The sequence below is a fragment of the Heterodontus francisci genome, chromosome 7 (genome assembly GCF_036365525.1).
Source record: "Heterodontus francisci isolate sHetFra1 chromosome 7, sHetFra1.hap1, whole genome shotgun sequence".
NCBI classification, from domain to species: domain Eukaryota; kingdom Metazoa; phylum Chordata; class Chondrichthyes; order Heterodontiformes; family Heterodontidae; genus Heterodontus; species Heterodontus francisci.
In genome coordinates, this window is record NC_090377.1 from 1,626,127 (window position 1) to 1,647,626 (window position 21,500).

The 21,500-nt window shown below is 45.0% G+C and overlaps 1 protein-coding gene across 2 annotated transcripts in view; it reads left to right on the top strand.

Annotated features, from left to right (window-relative positions):
• LOC137371810 (unconventional myosin-X-like) overlaps positions 1-21,500 on the top strand; it is a 518,005-nt gene that overhangs the window by 278,952 nt on the left and 217,553 nt on the right. For both annotated transcript variants that reach the window (XM_068034697.1, XM_068034696.1), the window contains 3 exons: positions 1,207-1,318; positions 12,345-12,425; positions 17,902-18,026. In XM_068034697.1, the coding sequence (XP_067890798.1) occupies positions 1,207-1,318; positions 12,345-12,425; positions 17,902-18,026 (318 nt within the window). The remainder of the gene's footprint in view (positions 1-1,206; positions 1,319-12,344; positions 12,426-17,901; positions 18,027-21,500) is intronic.

Sequence of the window (21,500 nt, forward strand, 5' to 3'; positions counted from 1 at the left end):
GAACCATGTCTGTGTGCATTTCCCTGTCTTCCTGGGCTGAATTTTCCTGGTTGCATCACGTTCCGAACCTCAGCTTCAATTCCCAGGTGGGAACCCGGAAGTGGCTGTCTACCTCGAGGCAGCCAATTAAGAAGCTGCCTCCAGGAGCCCATCCAATTAACGATAGCGGGTGGACCAGGGAAGTGGAAGCTCCAATCAGCTGGCTCACTGTGATGTCTGGCTGGTAGCGCCACTGGGAGAGGTGGGCATTGCTAAGGCAGACAAGAGACTGCGAGAGTGTCTCAAAGTGAAGGCACACTCCGCAGGATTATGGAAAATTAACAAAAAACACACGGCCACAGCTGTCAGGACATAATTGTGACGGGGGAATGGTCTGCAGCCGTTGCATCCCAGCCAGTGTGTGTTTTAGTGATGGAGAGGAGGTGTCACTGGCCTGTCACCGCCGGGAGGCCGACTCAGCAGGGGACCGGTCCGACCATGGGAAGATTGCAATGGCAGCCTCACCCTGCTCCCATGTTGGTCTTTAATTGGTCAGTTACTGCTGGGCAGGTAACCAGTGTCACAGTGACCCTGCCTCTGGCAAAAGCACTTGGCGGTGGGTGTTACTCTCAGGATTTTCTCTTCGTCCCACCTCCAGACATACCTCAGCAGGGTTGGGAAAATTCAGCCCTCTGTCTGTTTTCTTTAGGATGTGGGTGATGTTGGCAAGGCCAGCATTTGTTGCCTATCCTGAATTATCCTTGACAACTGAATGGCTTGCTAGGCCATTTCAAGGGCATGTAAGAGTTAACCACATTGCTGTGGGTCTGGAGTCACATGTAGACCAGACCAGGTAAGGACAGCAGATTTCTTTCCCTGAAGGACATTAGTGAACCAGATGGGTTTTTATGACAATTGTTTCATGGCCATCATTAGAGAGAGTAGTTTTCAATTCCAGATTTTTTAAAATTAATTAATTGAATTTAAACTCCATCAGCTGCTGTGGTGAGATTTGAACTCATGTCCCTGGGACATTAGTCTTAGTATTTGGATTATTAGGTCAGTGATATTACCACTACACCACTGCCTCCCCCACAAAGCATCTGAAGCTTCAACCTGAGTGATCTTTCCCCCAGACTGTGTCTGTGTGTGAGAGAAAAATCTTCTTGTTACATTGCAGTCTTATTGACATTTTAATGATCAATATTCTGGGTTGTCCCGTTTCAGACTGGACTTTATCTACGATTTGTTTGAGCGGGTTTACAGTCGCAATAATGGGGACGACACAATGAAGATCGGAACACAGAGACGGAAACCAACAGTCAGCTCCCAGTTCCGGGTAAATTTCTGCTCTGCTTGTCCCTGACCCCTTGACCCCTCTAGCCCCGACCCAATTCACAAGCTGTTGGCCAGGCTGGAGCAGGTTATGTGTTGATTCCCCCTCACCATTGCTGCTTCCTGTCTCAGTTGGAGAATTACTAAAGTTTAAGTTATTGCAGAGCTTTTCCAAGAGAGAATTCTGTCAAATTGGTGCCAAGAGCAAGAGTCCAGAAGGCTGTGTTGCCTGCCCGGTGCCAAAGTTTGGGGACATCTGCTCAGGGCTTGAAAGGAACTTGTAGTGGGAAGCGGAGGATCCAGTTGTTGAGGTCCACGTAAGTACCAACGACATAGATAGGACTAGGGAAGAGGTTCTCTATAGGGAGTATGTGCAGCTAGGTGCTAAATTAAAAAGCAGAACCTCAAAGGTAATAATCTCTGGGTTATTACCTGAGCCACGAGCAAATTGGCATAGGGTAAATAAGATTAGAGAGTTAAATGTGTGGTTCAAAGATTGGTGTGGGAGAATGGGTTATGATTCATGGGGCACTGGCACCAGTACTGGGGAAAGTGGGAGCTGTACCGCTGGGACGGTCTATACCTGAACCGTGCTGGGACCAGTGTTCTGGTGCATCGTATAACTAGGACAGTAGAGAGGGCTTTAAACTAAATAGTGAGGGTGAGGGATCCATTGAGGGAAGATGTGATTTAAAGAGAGGAGAAGGCAAGAGAGCACGATAGCAATAAGGATAATGATAATCAGATTGTGACAGGAAGGGACAGAGCGTACAAACTCGAGTGAGCCAGCAGATAAGACTAGAGGTTGTGAACTAAGAGTGGGGGAGGGCTCGGGAAAGGTGAGATTTAGAAATCCAAAGAGAAAGGCCAATGCATCGGATTAGTGTAGCATTGTGGGTAAAGACAGGCAGAATGAGACAGGAAGGAACAGAGAGTTTAACAGAAATTGTACATCGGCAAATAAGGTCATTGAAGGGAATAGAAGTAAAGAAAGAAATTAAAGGTTCTTTATCTGAATGCACGAAACATCTGCAATAATATAGATGATCTAGTGGCACAAATAGTGATACATGATTTAGATCTAATCATCATTACAGAGACATGGTTACATGGTGATCAATGTTGTGAAATAAATATTCCAGGGGCCACAATATTTTGGAAAGACAGACAGAATAGCAAAGGAGGAGGGGTAGCACTGATGGTAAAGGAAGACATAAAGACATTAGTGAGAAAGGATCTGACCGCAGAAGATTGTGAAGTAGAATCAGTATGGATGGAAATAAGGAATAGAAAGAATCAGAAAACACTGGTGGGAGTAGTTTATAGACCCCTAACAGTAGTTATACCATTGAACAGAGCATTAAACAAGAAATTATTGGAATAAAAACAAGAAATGCTGGAAATATTCAGGTCTGGCAGCATCAGAACCTGATGAAAGGTCACTGATCTGAAACGTTAACTCTGCTTCTCTCTCCACGGATGCTGCCAGATCTGCTGAGTATTTCCAGCATTTCTTGTTTTTATTGCAGATTTCCAGCATCTGCAGTATTTTGCTTTTATTTTAGTGAGAAATTATTGGAGATAGTCGTTTAATAGTACAGAACTTGAGTATTGCTGAAAATACTTCATGTTGTTGAAGCTTTTCGTCTTGCACTCATCAGGACAATCCGCAAGAATACCAATGTAAGGGGAAGCAACAACTATATAATGTATGAGAAGAGAGTGCTGATTGGTTGGCAAGTGAACTCTGATTGGTAGAGGCGTTGCCATGGAGAATGCACTAGCTTATGGTGACTGACAGTTAACTGTCAAGCTTTGTTTGAAATTTCAACCAGGCAGCTTGATTCTGATTGGTCAAAGCATTGCCCTGAGGAATGAAGCAGTGAATGGCTGTCACTTATTTTGTTTAGCAGAAGGTGGCACAATGTGTGTACATGTTCTTTCTGTCTGCAAAGAACAGGGCCCTGTGTATTCATATATTTCAATGCCAGTGTGATGCTAGGTATATAGGCCGTAGGTCCCGAAGACTGGTGGATCGTATCGAGCATGTCCCTTCTGCTGTTCGCAACGGGCAAGGTACAGACTGTACCCAACCAGCCCGTGCTTGCAGAACTCAAAACAGTGTCCAACATTGGATGTGATTCCGCAATTGGACAACATTTGCTAAATAATCCATAGTGTGCTAAGAATTACGCTGATAAACAATTTAAGATTGTCAGTCGGGCTTGCAGTTTGGTGCATTTGCGCGTACTGGAAGCTATGTATATTAATACACGTATATTAAAGAAACAATTCATAATGTTCAACAAAAATATATTCCTTTGAAAAACAAAAACTCAGCCAGAAAGACCCATCTGTGGCTCACTCAGGAAATTAAGGATAGTATTAGATTAAAAGAAAAAGTTTCCAATATTGCAAAAAATAGTAGCAAGTCTGAGGATTGGAAGTGTTTTAGAAACCAGCAAAGGGCCACCAAAAAGTTGATAAAAAAAGAAAAAAGTAGAATATGAGAATAAACTAGCCAGTAACATAAAAAAACGATTGTAAGAGCTTATATAGGTATATCAAAAGGAAGAGAGTAGCTAAAGTAAAAGTTGGTCCATTAGAAGCAGAGACAGGAGAAATTATCATGGGGAATGAGGAAATAGCAGAGGCATTGAATAAATATTTTGTGTCTGTCTTCACTGTAGAAGACACAAGTTCCATACCAGAAATAGGCAGTAACCTAGGGACTAAAAAGCATGAGGAAATTAAGGAAATTCATATCAGCAGAGAAAAAGTATTGGAGAAACTTAAGGGACTAAAATCTGACAAATCCCCAGGACCTGATGGCCTACACCCTCGGGTTCTAAAAGAGATAGCTGCAGAGATAGTGGATGTGCTAGCTATGATTTTCCAAAATTCCTTCGATTGGGGAATGGTCCCATCAGATTGGAAGTTGGCAATTGTTACACCACTTTTCAAGAAAGGAGGGAGAGAGAAACCAGGGAATTACAGGCTAACATCAGTCGTTGAGAAAATGCTGGAATCTATTATTAAGGAAGTCTTAACAATGCACTTAGAAAAACACAGTATGATTAGAACAAATCAACTGGGTTTTACTAATGAAAAATGCTGTTTGACAAATTTATTAGAGTTTTTTGAGGATGTAACTAGTCGGGTAGATAAAGGGGAACCAGTAGATGTAGTATACCTGAATTTCTAAAAGGCATTCGATAAGGTGCCACACAAAATGTTAATGGGCAAGATAAGGACTCATGGAGTTGTGGGTAATATATTAGCGTGAATAGAGTTAACAGTGTTATGACTGAGGTGGGAGGCGTGCACTGTCTTTTCTAGTTCCACTTCTCAACAGGTCACAACATATATTCAAATGTTTACCCAGTTACCAATGTGGTCAATCGTATACTCTACTCTCTATCCCAGAATGAAATACACCAACAAGGCTTCTTTAATAAACAACAAAATTACAAGTTTATTATAAAAGCAAAACTTATCCAGCAATGAAGCAAAGCATTAACACACAGATTGAAATATGGAAGTTCTCTTTTTAAATACAGCACACACAAACTCACGGCACACACACTGAAAACTTGTGAAGAGGACATAAGTGGGCTACAAAGGGATAGAGATAAGTTAAGTGAGTGGACAAAGACCTGGTAAATGGAGTATAATGTGGGAAAGTGTGAAATTGTCCACTTTGGCAGGAAGAATAAAAAAGCATATTATCTAAATGGTGAGAGATTGCAGAGCTCTGAGATGCAGAGGGATCTGGGTGTCCTAGTACATGAATCGCAAAAGGTTAGTAATGAAGGTACAGCAAGTAATTAGGAAAGCTAATAGAATGTTGTTGTTTATCATGGGGGGAATTGAACACAAAAGTAGGGAGGTTATGCTTCAGCTATACAGGGCATTGGTGAGACCACATCTGGAGTACTGTGTACAGTACTGGTCTCCTTATTTAAGGAAGGATGTAAATACGTTGGAGGCAGTACAGAGAAGGTTTACTAGACTAATATCTGGAATGGTCGGGTTGTCTTATGAGGAAAGGTTGGACAGGCTAGGCTTGTATCCACTGGAATTTAGAAGAGTAAGAGGTGACTTGATTGAAACATATAAGATTCTGAGGGGTCTTGACAGGGTGGATGTGGAAAGGATGTTTCCCTTTGTGGGAGAATCTAGAACTAGGGGTCACTGTTTTAAAAATAAGGGGTCACCCATTTAAGACAGAGATGAGGAGAAATCATTTCTCTGAGGGTTGTGAGTCTTTGGAATTCTCTTCCTCAAAAGGTGGAAGCAGAGTCTTTGAATATTTTTAAGACAGAGGTAGATAGATTCTTGATAAGCAAGAGGGTGAAAGGTTATAGGGGGTAGGTGGAAATGTGGAGTAATAAGTTCAGCCATGAACTTATTGAATGGAGGAGCAGGTTCGAGGGGCCGAGTGGCCTGATCCTGCTCCTAATTCGTATGTTCATAAAAAAATAAAGAAATTCTCTCTGCAGAGGTCTTTTACAAAAAAAGTCAAAGAAAGAATACTTTGGCCAAATACTTATTAATTCTTGAAAAAAAGAGAAGATACAGAAGGATGTCAGTTGTCCCTTTTGGTCTGGCATCTGGGTATATGGAGATGGGTCACCGGGATCTTTTCTGGAGCAGTTTGTCCCAGAGATGTTGAGAAGTAGTCTGGTAGGCTTTCCAGGAGAAATGTGACATCAGAGGTTTCAGGTTTCACACTCTGGATTCTCAGGGTTTTTTCAAAGAGGCAGAGAAAGAAGAGCTAACACACTGGATTTCTCAGGATTTCTTAGAGTGGTGCAGGAGAGCTGAGCTGAGGGTTTCGTTTCAGCAGGCTACAAAACTAACTGCTTTTCAACACTGTCCACACCCCAACTGAACCAAAACAATATCTCAGAAACGAAACCCCAAACAGCAAGTCAGAACCTCCTGACCACTATAAATCTTGACATGTCACTGCTCTGTAAACATCTTCCCCAGGTCACCAAGGTTCCTGTTGTTTATTGAGCTTAAGGCATGTGATAACCAGTAAAGGTTTGTTTTCAAACAAGAACTTTCAGTGTCCTTGTAGTGAACTTTCAACAACAAAACAGGGTCCATCATCTGTGAAATCTTCAGCCTTCCAAAATGAATCCATTTCCACAATTTAAATATGAGTCCTGAAAAAATATTTAACAAAAAATGGAAGCTCTTTCATAACAACAGACATAAGCAACAAATGGGCATAAATGGGGCATTTTCAAGTTGTCAGGCAGTGAATAGTGGAGTGCCACAAGGATCAGTGCTGGGGCCTCAGCTATTTACAATCTATATTAATGACTTGGATGAAGAGACAGAGAGTAATGTACCTAAGTTTGCTGATAATACAAAGATAGATGGAAAGGTAAGCTGTGGGGAGGAGACAGAGAGGCAAAGAGAAATAGACAGGTTAAGTGAGTGACAAATGGAGTATAATGTAGGGAAGTTTGAAGTTATTCACTTTGGTCATAAGAATACAAAAGCAGAATATTTTTTTAAAGGTATGAAACTTGTAAGTGTTGCTGTTCACCTCCCATTATTCTAAACTCCAGAGAATACAGGCCCAATTCACTCAGCCTCTCATCATAGGACAACCTATGAGAGTTGGGTGTGCTTGGACAATGAATGCAGAAAGTGAACATGCAGGTACAACAAGCACTTATTGCAAGGGGATTGGAGTACAGGAATAAGGAAGTATTGCTACAATTGTATAGAGTTTTGGTGAGACCGCATCTGGAATACTGTCTGCAGTTTTGGTCTCCACATTTAAGAAAGGATATACTTGCATTGGAGGCAGTGCAGCTAATCACTAAATTGGTCCCTGGGATGAGGGGGTTAAAAGAACAAAGAAAATTACAGCACAGGAACAGGCCCTTCGGCCCTCCAAGCCTGCGCCGATCCAGATCCTCTATCTAAACATGTCGCCTATTTTCTAAGGGTCTGTATCTCTTTGCTTCCTGCCCATTCATGTATCTGTCTAGATACATCTTAAAAGACGCCATCGTGCCCGTATCTACCACCTCCGCTGGCAACGCGTTCCAGGCACCCACAACCCTCTGCGTAAAGAACTTTCCACGCATATCCCCCCTAAACTTTTCCCCTTTCACTTTGAACTCGTGTCCTCCAGTAATTGAATCCCCCACTCTGGGGGAAAAAGCCTCTTGCTATCCACCCTGTCTATACCTCTTATGATTTTGTACACCTCAATCAGGTCCCCCCTCAACCTCCGTCTTTCTAATGAAAATAATCCTAATCCACTCAACCTCTCTTCATAGCTAGCGCCCTCCATTCCAGGCAACATCCTGGTGAACCTCCTCTGCACCCTCTCCAAAGCATCCACATCCTTTTGGTAATGTGGCGACCAGAACTGCATGCAGTATTCCAAATGTGGCCGAACCAAAGTCTTATACAACTGTAACATGACCTGCCAACTCTTGTACTCAATACCCCGTCTGATGAAGGAAAGCATGCCGTATGCCTTCTTGACCACTCTATTGACCTGCGTTGCCACCTTCAGGGAACAGTGGACCTGAACACCCAAATCTCTCTGGACATCAATTTTCCCCAGGACTTTTCCATTTACTGTATAGTTCACTCTTGAATTGGATCTTCCAAAATGCATCACCTCGCATTTGCCCTGATTGAACTCCATCTGCCATTTCTCTGCCCAACTCTCCAATCTATCTATATTCTGCTGTATTCTCTGACAGTCCCCTTCACTATCTGCTACTCCACCAATCTTAGTGTCGTCTGCAAACTTGCTAATCAGTCCACCTATACTTTCCTCCAAATCATTAATGGATATAACAAACAACAGTGGTCCCAGCACGGATCCCTGTGCAACACCACTGGTCACACGTCTCCATTTTGAGAAACTCCCTTCTACTGCTACTCTCTGTCTCCTGTTGCCCAGCCAGTTCTTTATCCATCTAGCTAGTACACCTTGGACCCCATGTGCCTTCACTTTCTCCATCAGCCTGCCATGGGGAACCTTATCAAACGCCTTACTGAAGTCCATGTATATGACATCTACAGCCCTTCCCTCATCAATCAACTTTGGCACTTCCTCAAAGAATTCTATTAAGTTGGTAAGACATGACCTTCCCTGCACAAAACCATGTTGCCTATCACTGATAAGCCCATTTTCTTCCAAATGGGAATAGATCCTATCCCTCAGTATCTTCTCCAGCAGCTTCCCTACCACTGACGTCAGGCTCACCGGTCTATAATTACCTGGATTATCCCTGCTACCCTTCTTAAACAAGGGGATAACATTAGCAATTCTCCAGTCCTCCGGGACCTCACCCGTGTTTAAGGATGCTGCAAAGATATCTGTTAAGGCCCCAGCTATTTCCTCTCTCGCTTCCCTCAGTAACCTGGGATTGATCCCATCCGGACCTGGGGACTTGTCCACCTTAATGCCTTTTAGAATACCCAACACTTCCTCCCTCCTTATGCCGACTTGACCTAGAGTAATCAAACATCTGTCCCTAACCTCAACATCCGTCATGTCCCTCTCCTCGGTGAATACCGATGCAAAGTACTCGTTTAGAATCTCACCCATTTTCTCTGACTCCAAGCATAACATTCCTCCTTTGTCCTTTAGTGGGCCAATCCTTTCTCAAGTTACCCTCTTGCTCCTTATATATGAATAAAAGGCTTTGGGATTTTCTTTAACCCTGTTTGCTAAAGATATTTCATGACCCCTTTTAGCCCTCTTAATTCCTCATTTCAGATTGGTCCTACATTCCCGATATTCTTTCAAAGCTTCGTCTTTCATCAGCCGCCTAGACCTTATGTATGCTTCCTTTTTCCTCTTAGCTAGTCTCACAATTTCACCTGTCATCCATGGTTCCCTAATCTTGCCATTTCTATCCCTCATTTTCACAGGAACATGTCTCTCCTGCACGCTAATCAACCTCTCTTTAAAAGCCTCCCACATATCAAATGTGGATTTACCTTCAAACAGCTGCTCCCAATCTACATTCCCCAGCTCCTGCGGAATTTTGGTATAGTTGGCCTTCCCCCAATTTAGCACTCTTCCCTTAGGACCACTCTCGTCTTTGTCCATGAGTATTTTAAAGCTTACGGAATTGTGATCACTATTCCCAAAGTAGTCCCCTACTGAAACTTCAACAACCTGGCCGGGCTCATTCCCCAACACCAGGTCCAGTATGGCCCCTTCCCGAGTTGGACTATTTACATACTGCTCTAGAAAACCCTCCTGGATGCTCCTTACAAATTCTGCTCCATCTAGACCTCTAACACTAAGTGAATCCCAGTCAATGTTGGGAAAATTAAAATCTCCTATCACCACCACCCTGTTGCTCCGACATCTTTCCATAATCTGTTTACATATTTGTACCTCTATCTCACGCTCGCTGTTGGGAGGCCTGTAGTACAGCCCCAACATTGTTACCGCACCCTTCCTATTTCTGAGTTCTGTCCATATTGCCTCACTGCTCGAGTCCTCCATAGTGCCCTCCTTCAGCACAGCTGTGATATCCTCTTTGACCAGTAATGCAACTCCTCCACCCCTTTTACCTCCCTCTCTATCCCGCCTGAAACATCGATATCCTGGGATATTTAGTTGCCAATCATGCCCTTCCCTCAACCAAGTCTCAGTAATAGCAATAACATCATACTCCCAGGTACTAATCCAACCCCTAACTTCATCTGCCTTACCTACTACACTTCTTGCATTAAAACAAATGCACCTCAGACCACCAGTCCCTTTATATTCATCATCTGCTCCCTGCCTGCTCTTCCCCTTAGTCACACTGACTTCATTATCTAGTTCCTTACAGGCTTTTGTTACTACATCCTTACTCTCCACTGACCTCCTCAATTGGTTCCCATCCCCCTGCCACATTAGTTTAAACCCTCCCCAACAGCGTTAGCAAAAGCACCCCCAAGGACATTGGTTCCAGTCCGGCCGAGGTGTAGACCGTCCAATTTATAATAGTCCCACCTCCCCCAGAACCGGTCCCAATGTCCCAAAAATCTGAACCCCTCCTTCCTGCACCATCTCTCAAGCCACGCATTCATCCTGACTATTCTTTCATTTTTACTCTGACTATCACGTGGCACTGGTAGCAATCCTGAGATTACTACCTCTGAGGTCCTACTTTTTAACTTGGCTCCTAACTCCCTAAACTCTGCTTGTAGGACCTCATCCCGTTTTTTACCTATATCATTAGTGCCTATGTGCACAACGACAACTGGCTGTTCACCCTCCCCCTTTAGAATGTTCTGCAGCCGATCTGAGACATCCCTGACCCGTGCACCTGGGAGGCAACATACCATTCGGGAGCCTCGTTTTCAACCACAGAACCGCCTATCTACTCCCCTTACAATTGCATTACAATTGTCCTATGATGGGAGACTAAGTAAATTGGGCCGATATTCTCTGGGGTTTAGAAGAATGAGAGGTGATCTAATTGAGACAGACAAGATTCTGAAAGGGTTTGATAGGGTAGAAGCTGAGAGATTGTTCCCACTGGTCAGGGAATCTAGAACACGGGGACACAGTCTCAGGATAAGGGGCCAATCATTCAGGACTGAGATGAGGAGAAATTTCTTCACTCAAAGGGTTGTGAATCTTTGGAATTCTCTATCCCAGAGGGTTGTGGATGCTCCATCATTGAATATATTTAAAGCTGGGATAGATAGATATTTGGTCTCTCAGAGAATCATGGGATATGGTGAGCAGGCGGGAAAGTGGAATTGAATCCTAAGATCAGTCATGATCATTTTGAATGGCGGAGCAGGCTCGATAGGCCGAATGGTCTACTCCTGTTCCTATTTCTTGTGTTCTTGTGTAAAACATGCACAGTCCAAAGACAAAGTCTCTCAACCTCCCCAAACAGAGCCTTGATCCCCAAGAGAGTTTATGCCTCAACTTTACCAGTGCAGCACCTCCCCCTTTGCCCCATGACCTCCCTACACCCCGATACATGACTCTGCACTCCCCGGGGCCCCCTCCCCGTGACCTGCTCTGTGAATGGCGGTCGGAGCGAGGGTGAAATTGCGAGGAGGATTGTGGGGAGTGAGGTGGGTGATGACGGGCAAGGGTGGGGACGATTTGGGAGTTTGTGAGGGGGTTTGGGGCAAGGGGATGAGGGTGCAAGCGAGGATGGGAGTGAGGGGAGGGTATGAAGGTTATTGGGATGAGATGGGCGATGAGTGGGCAAGGGTGGGGGTGAAGGGGGAGTGTGAAGGAGATTGATGGGGTGATGTGGGTGGTGAGAGGCAAGGGTGGGAGAGACAGGGGAGAGTGTGGAGGTTTGGGGGGGTGAGGGGGTAGAGTGTGAGGGGGTTTCAGGGCGAGGGGTTGAGGGTGAGGGTGGGGAAAAGAGAGTGAGCATTTGGAGGTGAAGATAGGGTGACGGGAGAGAGTGTGAGGGCTTGGGGTGAGGGTGACGGAGGTTTGAGGGTGAGGGTGGGAGGGTGAGGGGAAAACCTGTGAGGGGTTTGGAGGTGAGAGGTGAGGATGAAGGTGAGTGTAGGGGCTAGGGAGAGAGTGTTTCGGGGATTGGTGGGGTAGGTGTGTGGTGAAGGGTGAAGCTGCAGGAGAGGGGGAGATTGTGAGGGGTTTTGGGGGGGAGTGAGGGGGTAAGGCAGGGGTGAGGGAGTGAGTGGGGAGAGTGTGAGTGTTTGGGTGTAAGGGTGGGGGAGTTTGGGGTGAGAATAGGGGCGAGGGCAGGGGTGAGGGGTTAGGGTGGAGGACGAGGGGGGAGGGGTGAGTGGGGATGGGGGGGAGCCTGTGAGGGCTAGAGGGTGAGGAGATGAAAGTGAGGGGGCGTTGGCGTGAGGGTGGGGGAGAGGAGGAGAGTGTGAGGGTGTTTGGGGGCGGTGAGGGTTGAGGGTGGGGAGCAAGAGAGGGTGAGGGACTGAGTGCGGAAGGTGTGAGGGTTTGGGGGATGATGGGATGAGGGTGGTGGAGGTTAAGGTGAGGAGTTTGACTCTTACATCCTGTGTTGATTTGATTGCTCTAGGATTCGCTGCACTCGTTAATGGGGACACTCAGTTCATCCAATCCATTCTTCATCCGCTGCATCAAACCCAATATGCAAAAGGTGAGATCAATGTTGCTGGACGATCTACAGGGGACGACATAGAGTGGGGTTTCAAGAGAGGGGTCCTAGGGGGTTTCTTAGAGTCCGAGGACACAATGGCCTCTTGCCCCAAACAGAGGAAGTCCAATTCCTGCTCTCTGCTTTCTGCTAATCTCAGCAGGTCTCAGTAGCGCTCAGGAAAATGAGCCAGGATCTACACTCACAGGAAAGCTGCTCTGGCAGACCCCTGACACTAACCATTTCAATGAGATGCCTGAAAATGTGATTAAAGAGCTGCAGGTTTATGTCAGGATGATACAATAACAGGGGGACTCGTGAACAGGGGGACTCGTGAACAGGGGGACTCGTGAACAGGGGGACTCGTGAACAGGGGGACTCGTGAACAGGGGGACTCGTGAACAGGGGGACTCGTGAACAGGGGGACTCGATATCAGGGGGACTCGATATCAGGGGGACTCGATATCAGGGGGACTCGATATCAGGGGGACTCGATATCAGGGGGACTCGATATCAGGGAGACTCGATATCAGGGGGACTCGATATCAGGGGGACTCGATATCAGGGGGACTCGATATCAGGGGGACTCGATATCAGGGGGACTCGATATCAGGGGGACTCGATATCAGGGGGACTCGATATCAGGGGGACTCGATATCAGGGAGATACATTAACAGGGAGTTTGATGAAGAGGGAGATTTATTAACAGGCAAATTAATTAACAGGGAGATTAATGAAGAGGGAGAACAAAGAACAAAGAAAATTATAGCACAGGAACAGGCCCTTCGGCCCTCCAAGCCTGCGCCGATCCAGATCCTCTATCTAAACATGTCGCCTATTTTCTAAGGGTCTGTATCTCTTTGCTTCCTGCCCATTCATGTATCTGTCTAGATACATCTTAAAAGACGCTATCGTGCCCGCGTCTACCACCTCCACTGGCAATGCGTTCCAGGCACCCACCACCCTCTGCGTAAAGAACTTTCCACGCATATCTCCTCTAAACTTTTCCCCTTTCACTTTGAACTCGTGACCCCTAGTAATTGAATCCCCCACTCTGGGGGAAAAAGCTTCTTGCTATCCAACCTGTCTATACCTCTCATGATTTTGTACACCTCAATCAGGTCCCCCCTCAACCTCCGTCTTTCTAATGAAAATAATCCTAATCTACTCAACCTCTCTTCATAGCTAGCGCCCTCCATTCCAGGCAACATCCTGGTGAACCTCCTCTGCACCCTCTCCAAAGCATCTACATCCTTTTGGTAATGTGGCGACCAGAACTGCATGCAGTATTCCAAATGTGGCCGAACCAAAGTCTTATACAACTGTAACATGACCTGCCAACTCTTGTACTCAATACCCCGTCCGATGAAGGAAAGCATGCCGTATGCCTTCTTGACCACTCTATTGACCTGCGTTGCCACCTTCAGGGAACAATGGACCTGAACACCCAAATCTCTCTGTACATCAATTTTCCCCAGGACTTTTCCATTTACTGTATAGTTCACTCTTGAATTGGATCTTCCAAAATGCATCACCTCGCATTTGCCCTGATTGAACTCCATCTGCCATTTCTCTGCCCAACTCTCCAATCTATCTATATTCTGCTGTATTCTCTGACAGTCCCCTTCACTATCTGCTACTCCACCAATCTTAGTGTCGTCTGCAAATTTGCTAATCAGACCACCTATACTTTCCTCCAAATCATTTATGTATATCACAAACAACAGTGGTCCCAGCACGGATCCCTGTGGAACAACACTGGTCACACGTCTCCATTTTGAGAAACTCCCTTCCACTGCTACTCTCTGTCTCCTGTTGCCCAGCCAGTTCTTTATCCATCTAGCTAGTACACCCTGGACCCCATGCGACTTCACTTTCTCCATCAGCCTACCATGGGGAACCTTATCAAACGCCTTACTGAAGTCCATGTATATGACATCTACAGCCCTTCCCTCATCAATCAACTTTGTCACTTCCTCAAAGAATTCTATTAAGTTGGTAAGACATGACCTTCCCTGCACAAAACCATGTTGCCTATCACTGATAAGCCCATTTACTTCCAAATGGGAATAGATCCTATCCCTCAGTATCTTCTCCAGCAGCTTCCCTACCACTGACGTCAGGCTCACCGGTCTATAATTACCTGGATTATCCCTGCTACCCTTCTTAAACAAGGGGACAACATTAGCAATTCTCCAGTCCTCCGGGACCTCACCCGTGTTTAAGGATGCTGCAAAGATATCTGTTAAGGCCCCAGCTATTTCCTCTCTCGCTTCCCTCAGTAACCTGGGATAGATCCCATCCGAACCTGGGGACTTGTCCACCTTAATGCCTTTTAGAATACCCAACACTTCCTCCCTCCTTATGCCGACTTGACCTAGAGTAATCAAACATCTGTCCCTAACCTCAACATCCGTCATGTCCCGCTCCTCGGTGAATGCCGATGCAAAGTACTCGTTTAGAATCTCACCCATTTTCTCTGAGTCCAAGCATAACATTCCTCCTTTGTCCTTTAGTGGGCCAATCCTTTCTCTAGTTACCCTCTTGCTCCTTATATATGAATAAAAGGCTTTGGGATTTTCCTTAACCCTGTTTGCTAAAGATATTTCATGACCCCTTTTAGCCCTCTTAATTCCTCATTTCAGATTGGTCCTACATTCCCGATATTCTTTCAAAGCTTCGTCTTTCATCAGCCGCCTAGACCTTATGTATGCTTCCTTTTTCCTCTTAGCTAGTCTCACAATTTCACCTGTCATCCATGGTACCCTAATCTTGCCATTTCTATCCCTCATTTTCACAGGAACATGTCTCTCCTGAACGCTAATCAACCTCTCTTTAAAGCCTCCCACATATCAAATTTGGATTTACCTTCAAACAGCTGCTCCCAATCTACATTCCCCAGCTCCTGCCGAATTTTGGTATAGTTGGCCTTCCCCCAATTTAGCACTCTTCCTTTAGGACCACTCTCGTCTTTGTCCATGAGTATTCTAAAACTTACGGAATTGTGATCACTATTCCCAAAGTAGTCCCCTACTGAAACTTCAAACACCTGGCCGGGCTCATTCCCCAACACCAGGTCCAGTATGGCCCCTTCCCGAGTTGGACTATTTGCATACTGCTCTAGAAAACCCTCCTGGATGCTCCTTACAAATTCTGCTCCATCTGGACCTCTAACACTAAGTGAATCCCAGTCAATGTTGGGAAAATTAAAATCTCCTATCACCACCACCCTGTTGCTCCTACATCTTTCCATAATCTGTTTACATATTTGTACCTCTATCTCACGCTCGCTGTTGGGAGGCCTGTAGTACAGCCCCAACATTGTTACCGCACCCTTCCTATTTCTGAGTTCTGTCCATATTGCCTCACTGCTCGAGTCCTCCATAGTGCCCTCCTTCAGCACAGCTGTGATATCCTCTTTGACCAGTAATGCAACTCCTCCACCCCTTTTACCTCCCTCTCTATCCCGCTTGAAGCATCGATATCCTGGGATATTTAGTTGCCAATCATGCCCTTCCCTCAACCAAGTCTCAGTAATAGCAATAACATCATACTCCCAGGTACTAATCCAAGCCCTAAGTTCATCTGCCTTACCTACTACACTTCTTGCATTAAAACAAATGGACCTCAGACCACCAGTCCCTTTGCGTTTATCATCTGCTCCCTGTCTACTCTTTCCCTTAGTCACGCTGACTTCATTATCTAGTTCTTTACAGGCTTTAGTTACTACCTCCTTACTGTCCACTGACCTCCTCATTTGGTTCCCATCCCCCTGCCACATTAGTTTAAACCCTCCCCAACAGCGTTAGCAAAAGCACCCCCAAGGACATTGGTTCCAGTCCGGCCCAGGTGTAGACCGTCCAATTTGTAATAGTCCCACCTCCCCCAGAACCGGTCCCAATGTCCCAAAAATCTGAACCCCTCCCTCCTGCATCATCTCTCAAGCCACGCATTGATCCTGACTATTCTTTCATTTCTACTCTGACTATCACGTGGCACTGGTAGCAATCCTGAGATTACTACCTCTGAGGTCCTACTTTTTAACTTGGCTCCTAACTCCCTAAATTCTGCTTGTAGGACCTCATCCCGTTTTTTACCTATATCATTAGTGCCTATGTGCACAATGACAACTGGCTGTTCACCCTCCCCCTTCAGAATGTTCTGCAGCCGATCTGAGACATCCCTGACCCGTGCACATGGGAGGCAACATACCATTCGGGAGTCTCATTTTCGACCACAGAACCGCCTATCTACTCCCCTTACAATCGAATCCCCTATGACTATAGCCCTTCCACTCTTTTTCCCGCCCTTCTGAACAGCAGAGCCAGCCACGGTGCCATGAACCTGGCTACTGCTGCCTTCCCCTGGTGAGCCATCTCCCTCAACAGTATCCAAAACGGTATACCTGATTTGGAGGGAGATGACCGCAGGGGCCACCTGCGCTGCCTTCCTGCCCTTTCTCTGCCTTTTGGTCACCCATTCCCTTTCTCCCTCAGCAATCCTAATCTGCGGTGTGACCAATTCACTAAACGTGCTATCCACGACCTCCTCAGCATCGCGGATGCTCCAAAGTGAGTCCATCCGCAGCTCCAGAGCCGTCATGCGGTCTAACAAGAGCTGCAGCTGGACACACTTCCTGCACGTGAAGGAGTCAGGGACATCAGCCGTGTCCCTGAGCTCCCACATTGAGCAAGAGGAGCATAACACGGGTCTGAGATCTCCTGCCATTTTTAATCTTAAGCTTAACTTAGTCTTAACTTAGATAAATGAAAAAGGAACGAAAAGTTTTCACCAATCACACGAAAAGAAAAAAAAAATAAATAGAAAAAGCCTTACCTTATCTGCACACCACCGAGTCCTTTTTTCTTGGTTAGAGGAGGAGGGCGGGTGGGAGACACTGCAGGTGTAGTGTCTCGGGTTCAGCCGCTGCCCAAATATATAGGACTTTCTTACCCAGCTGCCACCTCGCTCTCCCTGTCGCCGCTGCAAAAAGAAACCAGCTGCCACCTCGCTCTCATGAACAGGGAGATTTGTCAACAGGAAGATACAATAAAAGAGCGATTGATGAATGGGACGATTCCTGAACAGGACCATTCCTGAAAGGGTCAATTCCTGAATGGGTCTCTCAATGACTTGGTAAATCAGGGTGTTTCTGATGTTCCCATTCTGCTATTACTTTCCACTCACTCTCCCCGGGTCGAGATTATCTCCCCTCTCCTCAGAGTTAGTATATTGGGTTATTTTTCTCTCATTGACAGGACTTGCTGCTCTTACTAGTTTTCAAGCGTCTATTGCTTGTTTGCCTGGTGCTTTGAGGATGGGTGTGTTTAGGGCCCCTGACTGTTTTCTCTGAAGAAATTGATGCCCCTCACAGTGCCTTGGGATCCAGCTCGCTTTTAGTCTCCAATTTCTGGAGAAAAGTTTGTGAAAATTGCAAAGAAAATGATGAGAATGAACAATCTCCTTTTGTAATTCCCAGATGCCGGAGCAGTTTGATGAGGGAGTAGTTAGGAACCAGCTGCGTTATTCTGGAATGTTGGAAACGGTGAAGATTCGACGGGCAGGATTTCCAGTCCGACGCCCATTCCAGGAGTTTTATCTAAGGTGTGATTCAGATGCTCTTCTGTCTCATGATCTTTAAACGATTCACTTTAAATCTTTATTTCCTCTATCAAAGACCAGGCAGTAGGAATGGTGGGGAGGAAATGAATGAGGGTGTCACAGGCTGTTGGGAGGGTCATGGCGAATGTGTTGTATGATCACTTTAAGAGTGATGTGCCTTTAAGAACTCAGTATGCTAATGAATTAAATACCACAATGTAGTCATGTGACTAGAAGCTATAGTCACACTGCACTGTAACACCCTAGACAAAGGTCCTGTATATAGTTTGCTCTGTATTGTATATGATAGTTTAGCTGTTAATAAACCTTCTAGAGATCTTCAAGGAACTGGAATCCATGTGCCTCATTGTGTTGCTTAAGATAACACAAAGAAACTCATGATATGGTGGCAGCGATGGTGAAAAGACAAGGTTTCAGCTTGAAGACCACGGGTAAAACAACAAACAAAATTTAAAGGCAATACAGAAAAGAGAAGAGAAAATTTGAAGCAACAAATGAAGAAACTTTAAAATAAGTTCCTGAAAGGAGTGAAAGAAAGCTCTGGACCTTGGAATACTGAGCAAAGCTCCATAGAATGTAATCGTGGCTGAAAAGCAAGTGATCAGGTGAGTCATTGTGCTGATGATCAAGTTTTAAAAAAAGAAGTCCTTGAAGAGTTTTTAAAAAATTCATTTTCTAAAGGCTCCATGTGAGCGAGCGATAAAAAGGGGAACCCTGAAAAGTGCGCAAACTGAAAAATAACAAAGGCCGATAGTGGAAAAAAGCTTGGGAAACCCCGAGTCATTATTAAAGCAGTCAAGCTGAAAAAATCACTAAACCAGTCAAGCATGAAGAAGATAAATAAACTCTAGCAAAAAAGGCAAAGGGGAAAATGCTAGAACTTCCTATCGAACAGTTGTGTAAACATACAAGCAAAGGCTGAAAGAGAAAAAAACAGAACACTGTCAAGCACCTGTTACACTCCATCAAAGCAGCTAGCTTAAAAAAGAAAAGCAAAATATTGCAGATGCTGGAAATCTGAAACAAAAACAAGAAATGCTGGAATCACTCAGCAGGTCTGGCAGCATCTGTGGAAAGAGAAGCAGAGTTAACGTTTCGGGTCAGTGACCCTTCTTCGGAACTCCTTAAAAAAGCTTAAAAAAGAACTTCTTAAAGGGGGAACAGAACAGAGTTAATAGAACAAGTTTTGAAACAACTTTTAAGCCACAAATAGATGTCATAATAGGCACAGTGTTGAAGGCATCCACAGGACTGAACTAAGTTAAATATAGAGCAGAAAGCAAAAGAACAGAAGAAAGATGGATATCAAATTTCCCAGCATGAACTGGAAGGCCATTGATATCCTATCTGAGTTCAATCTTTTTAAACAAAGAATGCAGTTATGCTTCACAGACCAAGCAGTTGCAGAACCAGAGAAGCAGACTGTGAAAATAGCAGAAATGAGGAGTTATACAGAATCAATACCTCTGGCTTATCTGAAGAGGACCATAAAGATTCCGCAAAGATATGTAAAGTGCTAGAAGATCAGCTTCGGGTAAAAGTGAATTTTAGAATTCATCACCTAGAATTGATGTCTGACAGGCAACAGCCACAGGAATCAATAGATCAAGTTGTCAGTGGAGACAATGAATGCAAATTTTTACAAACTGAGCTTTCGGAGCGGATAATGGAGCTGGTGATTGCTTCAATACCTAGTGAAGCATTTCAAAAAGACCTCTTGGGGAAAATGAAAGGTCACAGCATTGTTGTGCTGCTAGAAGATGACAGGAAATACAAAGCCATTGTAGCCGGACAACAGCATCTGCAAGCACTAGGAACTGCCGACAGTATCGGCATGGTAACCAGGTCACAAAAAGCAACCAGGCTATGCGGTAAATAAAAGCAAAATACTGCGGATGCTGGAAATCTGAAACAAAAACAAGAAATGCTGGATTCACTCAGCAGGTCTGGCAGCATCTGTGGAAAGAGAAGCAGAGTTAACGTTTCAGGTCAGTGACCCTTCTTCGGAACTGCGGTAAATGTGGTTTCTCCCACTCACCATGAAGTTGTCCTGCATTTCAAGATCTGTGAAAGGCATGCGGTGCAAAAGGACACTGGGCCCGCTGATGCAAGAAATCTGGCTCCAAAGGCACAGCCAGAAGTCACAATAGGACACAAACAAACAGAAGACAGGTGCAGCAACATGGCAACAGCAGCAAGGAGAGTGCCAGAGACCTGTGTAAACACAAGCCGATACACAAAGTTCACAGCGAAATAAACCTGAAGCAAGACTCAAAGAGTGGAGCAATTCTCAGCCAGAAGACGAGCAGGCATTTCACATTGTGAACCTGACACATTGTGTTGAAGTCAAACAACTGGAAGCTTTTGTTACTATTAACATCATCTGCCCAAAGAAAGTTGGGAAACACTCACTCAGGACAAAGACTGACATGGGAGCGAGTGCAAATATCCTACCAGTCCGAATCCTGAAGGATATGTACCAGGGTTGTTGGAAATTAATGATACAACTGACAACTGCAAAGTTAACTGCATACATTGGGTCACCCATCCCTTGCAGTGGCGCACTAACAATGCAATGCAGCTATGGTAAGTCAGCATGGAAACCACAAATATTTTATCTGGTAGACACGAACGGACCGGCAGTGGCAGGACTACCAGCGTGTAAGGACCTCAACATCATAACTATCCACGAGATCACCAAGATACCCATTGCAGCAGAAGTGACCCACACTGAGTCTCCCTAAAGAGATGTCTCCAAAGATTTCAACACGAGAGGAATTAAATCCCAAATCACAGGAGTCAAATTCTTCTTCAAGTTGGATGCTAAACATGGATATTGGTCAGTACACCTAGCTAAGGAATCTCAAGAAGTCACTGCTGTCAGCTCACCATTTGGAAGATATTGCTTGCAGAGACTACCCTTTGGGTTATCTGTCAGTCAAGATCTGTTTCAGCAGCATATGCACAGAATTATAGAAAATGTGCCTGGATGTATATGCATTGCCGATGATATTGCAATAATGAGCAAAACCAAAGAAGAACATGATCGAAATCTTCATTAACTGATGGCAGTCACTCATCACGAAGGGCTCGTTTTTAACAGCAAGGAGTGCCAGGTCAATGTAAGTCAGATCAATTTCTTTGGCTCCATCTATTCTGGTTGTGGAATCTGTCCTGACCCAGGTAAAGTTGAAGATGTAAGGCATATGCCTACTTCGCAAGACAAGGAAAATCTACAGAAAGGCCTTGGATTTTTCAACTTCTTGGCACCTTGAATTCCAAATTTTTCTGGCAAAGCATCATCACTGAAAGAGCTCTTAAAGAAAGACGTACCAGTTGTATGGCAGGAGGACCATCAGCACATATTTGAGTCTCTCAAACAAGCATTGTCAGCAGAAACCTGTACCCTGCAGTACTGTGATCCAAGGAAGAAGACAATCCTGGAAGTCGACGCCT